Source organism: Mercenaria mercenaria, chromosome 3 (genome assembly GCF_021730395.1).
Source record: "Mercenaria mercenaria strain notata chromosome 3, MADL_Memer_1, whole genome shotgun sequence".
Lineage (NCBI taxonomy): Eukaryota > Metazoa > Mollusca > Bivalvia > Venerida > Veneridae > Mercenaria > Mercenaria mercenaria.
Genome location: NC_069363.1, coordinates 72,973,889 through 72,981,982, shown reverse-complemented (window position 1 = coordinate 72,981,982; position 8,094 = coordinate 72,973,889). Strand labels below are relative to the sequence as shown.

Genomic DNA, 8,094 nt, shown 5'->3' with positions numbered 1-8,094 from the left:
TAATACTTTTTGTTAATTACACTGTCGTGTATGTGAATTTGAAACACGGTGGGTGTAGAGTAAGATTAGGTGCACCGCAAACCAGTTTAAGCTCCCAAGTGGTAGTTTTGCCACTGACCGTTCCAAGGTAGTGCCCCACTTTGGTCATTTATCTGTTCGTTTTGTCCTTGCGTGTTTGCTCTGTCTTTGTGCGTGTGTTTGTCTATGTATGCTTGTTTTATGCACTAGTGTGTGTAGTAGGCTGCGTTTTTGGAACGTGGCCTCACCTGTTGCATAAATCATCCTTTTTGTCTTGGGGTGCTCTGTACTATCGGGAATTCTACCCTAACCGTTTATCTTTTTAGGAATAGTTTATGTTCAATATGACTGCCTATGACTAGTACTTTTCGCCGACCAGGTACTAGTTGTTCTCGTAAGAAGCGGGTTTTTTTTCTTGTGGCAACCAAAATTTGGTGATTGATTGTTCAAAGTATACTGATTTGAGACGAACCGCTTATTAATTATTCATTACTCTTTAAAATTTAACAGAGCTCTGTCAGTTCCATGACATAATGCAAATTTAACATCGGGACCTCAAATCGAAGCCCCATAAAACCAACAAATATAACCTTAGATAATTATATATTGTATATGTTTTGTTTCTTTATTATCCACGGTCTCATTATCAATCTTTTAATCTTCTTGATGATTCAGAATTGGCACATTGTATGTTCGAGATCGTCTGCCCAACGCACAAAGATGTCACGATTGTTTTTCAAAGTTCATATCTTATATTCGCGCTCTACATTTTTTTTAATTGGTCGAACTATTTGGGCCGCATTTGTGATGCTATATTCTGTATAATTATGCAAATATTTTGTTATAGTGACACGTTGGGGCGTGGCCTAGCTCCTACGCCACTTTTTTTTTTTCTTTTTTTTTTTATAATTTTATGTTTATAATTATTTTAATGCACATGCCAAAAATATATAAAATATTTACCTATTTAAAAAGAACATAGTGAAGCATTTAAAGTATCCAGGTCACCAAGTTCTTTACTCATGTTTGCAGGTGTATAATTAAGGCTCTCATTCAGTGCGCATGCAAAAGCTACAATAGGTATATAACAAAAATATACAATTAATGTATGTGTACTTAAGTTGATTCGAAAAGGTTTAAAATCTGCATGACCAATGTCTGTCACCAGACTACGTCTATTTGTTATAAATCAGTCAGTTTTGTCCCCTGCATATTCTAGATTTATTGTAAAAAAATGAATCAAAGACCAGTATGTACAATTGTGGAATGGTAAGATGCTTAAAGGAGTTCATCACAATATTTTGTGCGCAGCTCAATCGCGCAGCAAGCGATAACCACTGTAAAGTTCAGGATTCGCCGCCTAAAGTGCATAATTGTCGGATATGCAGTGCACTCGCGCAAAAAATATTGTATGTACTGACAATATAGGTCGTGCATCCATATCTTACCTTTAAAAGAGATGGTGTTTTATTGGAGGAGTAGTCGTAGGAAGTGCTCGAATCAAAAACAATGTGGACAGCCAATTTGAAAGTAAACTATTTCGTCCAGTAATGATGCAGCCGACTCCAAGTCAAATAAAAATCCAGAAAATTTTAACGTAGATCTATCTCCTTCAAGTTCAAATGTGACTTCCTAAAAACGTTGTTATACTTTTTGTGCCCCATCCCGCATTTCACGTAGTAAGACCAGAGTTATGGCCCTTGACAGTCAAATTGTACATAAACGGTCTAAACATTTGTGTCGCATATACCTCAAAAGTATATGCACCAAGAGTCATGAAACCACACAAGAATTAAATTCAGCATGCGAAGTTGTGCACCAGTGCTTTTATTTGAGGTTTCACTAAGTAAAAACAGATTTATATCCCTTGACGTGGTCAAATATATACGTAAATGGCATGTGAAAGCTTGTGTAGCACGTATCTCAAAAAGTATTTGACCTAGAGGCATGTAACCTTAAAGGAGCATTATTTCGCATGTGAGTAAGAAAATTGGTTAAGAAACTGATAATAACATTGTGCAGTTTGTTTTGTAAGAAAAAAAATGTAAATAATTTTAGGTGGGTGGGGTAATGAAAAAATACTTTTGTGGATGGAGTGAATATTTTTATTTTTTCTTGAAAACAAGCACGGGTTGATATTATTTTTTTGGTTTAGATTTTTTTGTCTTAGTTCTAGCTTACATAATATAAAATTTAGTAAAATTCTGTCTGCTAGATTTTTCATATCATTAAGAAATACTTCGTGTTTTTCTCAGATTCAGATACTTTCGACATCTGTCAAGAGTAACTTTTCTGAGTTAATATATCTATATGTTGACATTTTATGCATAGTTATAGTGGTTTCATTAATTGTGATGCATAAACATTAACATCAGAGTGAAACTTTGAGTAAATAGTTGTTTGCAGTAGTTTTATTATGACATGTATGTATTGTTTCTTCAGACAAAAATACCGATTTGGTGTTCTGAATAAACTTTGAATATTGAAAAAAGAAGCACGGGTACCTATCATTTTTATTTTTTATTTTAACTTGTCATACATCAATCTATAAATATGCAAAGTTACAAAAAATTCTGTCCGCTAGAAATAATTGTGAAAAAACATCTTTAACTCTAGTAAATGTAGTTCTTACAGATTATCTAAATCTTTGTGTTTTTTCTTTAATCATTTTTTTTAGTTAGAATCTTATTTCAAATCGTTACCAAGAACTCTGACTTTATCTCTTTGTCATTTTAGATGTAGTAACCATAAACTTCCTGTACAGTGGTGTTTGTACAAGATGGTGTGTGCGGCGCTCAAATAATTACAGTGCATAATTAAAAGCAGATAAAAACGGCGTGCTGAACTAGTGGGACCCTGTCTCCAGGCTCCTCTTGAAGGCCTCGACGCTGTCAGACATGATGCATGTTTTTATACAAAAATATTGCCTGTCAAATTAAATAATGTTGACAACCTTCTAGTGTAACCTTATATCAATCTTATATTTAAATTGTACAAGTTTTGATCAATCAGCTCTACCTAGAATTACATTCGTTATTTCTAGTTTTTTATTTAGTTATAAGACTCTATAGTTCTCACTCAGTTATAGTTTAAGTTTAATTATTTCTAATATGTTTCTGAATCTGAATCTATTTTTTTCATACCGTGTTGTATGCCGATATTGCCAAGTTGAAAAATAAAACTTTTATTACTAATACTGAAAAACTGAATCGGAATAAGAAATAAGAATAAAAAATAATCATTGACAGATAAATTTTGTGGTCTTCAACCTTTAAACTTTACGCGTATCATATCACAAACAGTGACAACTCTTTAGTTGGAGAAATAGAATTAGTCAAAATTGGTTCCCCAGTTTTACTTGCTTGATGGACTGGCGAAGAGGGAACCAACTGATGTCAATACACTGCAAACCGTAGAAAAAATAAATATCAAATTATCATACAAAATTAAGATTTTCTCGCAGCTTTCGAACGTGCAGTTGTCAGAGAATACTGTGTATTGGAAGATGGTTTTTCAGGTACAAGTTTGACAGAACTGAAACACGAAAATCTAAGTAAAATATTGTCCTTCAACTTTGCATCAAATTGAAATGGCATTTGCCTTGAAGGGTGAGAGTTTGTGAAATATGAAGTTGCAAGTCTTGTCAAAGTCATACATAGCAAGATATTTGTAATCAAGATTTTCAGTTTCATCCATCAGAGGTTTTAAACTGAAGTGGAAAGGCCTGTCTGACAAAATGCTTACGGGGATGTAGCCCGACTAAATTGTGTGCAAAGGGCGCTTTGGTATATATAATATAGAGACTATAACACCCTCCATGCACAACCCACTTACCATGCAAATCAGTGCGGAAAGTTTTCCTTCTTTGTGTATATAACCAGGAATAATGTATATGTTGAGCACAAATAACCAATCTGCGCTATTTACCAAACGCGCAGCGCATATAACAAATATTTGTACGTTGGTTATATGCGCAACGATTTACCAATCGTTGCGCAGGATAAATTTAACCTGTGCGATTTACCAAATGCGCAGCGCAAATAACAAATGTAACTTTATATATCAGAAATTAGCATTTCGTGTTTGATAAATCATGCAGTTGGTCAATTTATTAATAAATATAGATGTCAAATGCTGAATATCTTGGTACTTAAATTATGTGTCATAAATTTGTTTCTACATCAGTAAATTCATGGCAGTCGGTCACCAGGTTTCAATACCTCCGATTTCATACAGGATGCAATAAAACCCAAACATGCGTGAAGGTGTGATTTCCTCCGGCTTGCACAGGTCGTCCTCTGGTATGTTTTAGGCTATTTTTATAATTTTCTACTTCACCCGAGTACACACTTAGCAAAATGTCGTTTTTATTATATATCTATTGAAATATCTTGAAATTTCACAATAATATTCTTTTTACCAACGGGAGCATATCAACATGTCTAAGATAAAAGATGAAATAAAAAGGTCACAGAATTAAAAGAAAATTCTTACAGATCTTATCTATATTATTATTATTATTTTATAGTACAAAATCGATTGAATAAAGAGTAGACCTAATTTTCATCAAAACGTAAACGAAATTTTATATTTTGTAACTGCACAAGATATGTGTTCGGTGCCCTGTGCTAAATGAAAATCTGGAAATTACTCTGATAACTTGAATATCTTTTATAAATCATATTAACTTTTACTTAGATTTACGGTTACAGACTAAAACTATAGCTTTTTTACAAATCTAAATGGATCTATAATGTTACACCTGTAACTTGCGTGGGAGGTCGGTCCTGCGCTAATAGCAAAGTTTGAAATTACACTGTATTTCAAATATATTTCATTATAAAACATACTATTTATGTAACTTTCAAATGAATACTGTAAAAAAATGATTAGAAAAAGAGTGATTTCTGTCATAACGAGAACGAAATATTACATTTTTTATCTGCGCAAGATGTGTGTCTGCGCTTATAATAAATCTGGAAATTACTCTGATAACTTGAATATCTTTTATAAGTCATATCAACTTTTGCTTTGATTTACAATTACAGACTAAAACTATAATTTTTCTAAATGGATTTATAATGTTACACCTGTAACTTGCGTAGGAGGTCGGTCCTGCGCTAATAGCAAAGTTTGAAATTACACTGTATTTCAAATATATTTCATTCATAAAACATACTATTTATGTAACTTTCAAATGAATACTGAAAAAAAATGAATAGAAAAAGAGTGATTTCTGTCATAACGAGAACGAAATATTACATTTTTTATCTGCTCAAGAAATGTGTCTGCGCTAATAATAAATCTGGAAATTACTCTGATAACTTGAATATCTTTTATAAATCATATTAGCTTTTACTTTGATTTACAATTACAGACTAAAACTATAATTTTTCTAAATGGATCTATAATGTTACAACTGTAACTTGCTTGGGAGGTCGGTCCTGCGCTTATAGCAAAGTTTGAAATTACACTATATTTCAAATATATTTCATTCATAAAACATACTATTTATGTAACTTTCAAATGAATACTGTAAAAAATGAATAGAGAAAGAGTGATTTCTGTCATAACGAGAACGAAATATTACATTTTTATCTGCAGCCAAAAATGACTCTGTATGTTTTCTACTTGCGCTAAATAAATAAATGCTAATGACAAATTACTCTGCTATAGCAATTTTGAAATATTTTTCAATATACATATAAACAATAATTAACTTAAATGTTACATTTGAGATTTATAACTATTTTACCAGACTTTAAAAAACTAATATTGTTTTTTTTTACATAAATTTTTAAATGATACTATAATGTTACACCTGTAACTTGCGTAGGAGGTCGGTCCTGCGCTAATAGCAAAGTTTGAAATTACACTGTATTTCAAATATATTTCATTCATAAAACACACTATTTATGTAACTTTCAAATGAGTACTGTAAAAATGAATAGAAAAAGAGTGATTTCTGTCATAACGAGAATGAAGTTTTACATTTGTTATCTGCGCAGATGTATGTCTATGTATGTTTATGTACGACGGGCGGTTATACGTCGGGCGTAATGATATCATGAAGGCGCATCCCGAGTGATTTTTTTTGTACGACGTATGAATGCCCGAGTGTATAAAAAGTGTTAAAACATGGTTTTGCTATAAATTATTTCGATTCCAATACTAGTATGCCCTATACTAAAACAATAGATAAATATACAAGCGCTTTTTCTTTGTCGGAACAAAACCTTTGACGTCAACGCACGTTAACGTGACGTCATTCTATCGTGAGAGTGTTTTAACAGAGGCAGGCATATTAGAATGAAACATATAAAGTTACAAAAATTTGCACAAGGAACACACCCTGATATAGTACAGTTGATTTCCATGTTTACTTGTTTACTATTACTGCTTGAAAATATTAAACTTAATTACATCAGACTTAAGCATTCCAGTATTGCATTTAGAAGCAACTTTCATCTGGATTGTAATGAGATGCATTATCAGTTGTACAGGTTACTGAATTAATTCAACAAAACAGGAATATTTCTTTGCTGTCTGGCCATTTGGACGTACGGGGCTACAATAGAAAAATGTAAAAGTGATCTTTTCTAAACTTTATTCTATTTACTATCTTTCACAACTGTCAAATGTATTGCTTAATACTTTAAAAGGTTAAGGAAATAAACACTATTTTCTAATACTGGCGATTTATCATCAAAGCAAGATAATATATACATTTTCATAGATCGCCTGTCCATATAGTTTGCGCTTTATATGATCATCCTTTTCATAATCTGTAAATTTATTATAATTGTATCATATAGTCAGACCTGATGTAATACTATATGTTATGCAAATGTCAGTTCTATATTTTTGATGTATTATGTACAAAGCTAATAAAAGATATGTTCTGTTCTCTTCTGTTTATCAAGAGTTTATAGCCAACAAATGTTTATTGTAGTATTACGCAGGCCCATGTGCAGGATTTGTTTGCTGGGGGGACCCAACCTGGGGTGTGTTCGGGAGGGGTATCCCCTCCCGATTGTGAAATTTTTTTAATATGGCACATGAATAGATGCATTTTCCTGCTCAAATCAAGCCAGTTGCGCTGGTGTATGAATTTGTTAATTGAGGGGTTCATAGTAATAAAAATCGTAACTAGCCAGCCAGCTGGGGGGGGGGGGGGGGCGTGCCCCCTAGCCCCCCACCTGGACATGTGCCTGTTACGTCACCAATTAAAAAAAAAAAACAAAACAAAAAAAAACATTGAAAATTAATTTATCCCTTGATGTGAAATATAACACTGATTGAATCACAAGTTCACGATTAATCAACTATATATGCAAAGAAAATGCCAAAATTTTTCTTTCCATAATTTTAACTGTTTAACCACGTGTAGGCCGACCAACTCAACGAGTAGCAAAGGCGGAATCAATCGTGTCCAGCATGATAAGGGTCAAACTAGCTATAAGCGCACGACTGACATCCTGCGCAGGTTACAGATGTTACGTTATATTCTGCTTTGCAGAAACTATAATTTTAGTTTGGACTCGTAAAGCAAAGTTAAAGCTATCGGAGTAATATCCGGATTTTCCATTAGCGCAGGACACATATATCTTGCGCAGAGAAAAAAAGTAATATTTCGTACTATTCATGACAGAAATCACTCCTTTTTCATTTTATTTTCTACCACTAAAACAGTTTGTTTCTACTTTTTTTCTTAGAAAAAAGTACATAAATAGAATGCTTTAGAAATAAAATTATATATTTGAAGTTTCGGCATCATTTCAGGATTTGCTATTAGCGCAGGACCGATATCCCGCGCCGGTTACAGATGTAACAAGATATTCATTTTGGCAAAAGCTAGACTTTCAGCCCGTAAAACATTGATAAAATTTACATGATTTATGAAAGATATTCTAGTAAACAGAGTAATTTCCAGATTTTTTATTACAGCAGGACACACATTTTGCGCAGCTACAAAATGTAAACTTTGGTGCACGTTTTGATGGAATTTACTCGTTATTCTATTTATTTTGCATTATAAAAGCATGAAAAAAAATAATATCAATTATAATTGTAAGA

General features: G+C 32.7%; 1 protein-coding gene across 2 annotated transcripts in view; it reads left to right on the top strand.

The window, feature by feature from the left end:
• Positions 1-3,377: 3,377 nt before the first annotated feature.
• LOC123524415 (TPR repeat-containing protein DDB_G0287407-like) overlaps positions 3,378-8,094 on the top strand; it is a 48,280-nt gene continuing 43,563 nt past the window's right edge. The window contains exons 1-2 of one of the 2 annotated variants that reach the window (XM_053538881.1): positions 3,387-3,535; positions 4,204-4,319. In XM_053538881.1, the coding sequence (XP_053394856.1) occupies positions 4,274-4,319 (46 nt within the window). In that variant the 5' untranslated portion in view covers positions 3,387-3,535; positions 4,204-4,273. Of the gene's footprint in view, positions 3,536-4,203; positions 4,320-8,094 lie in introns of both variants that reach the window. The other variant, XM_045302601.2, reaches the window with a different exon arrangement.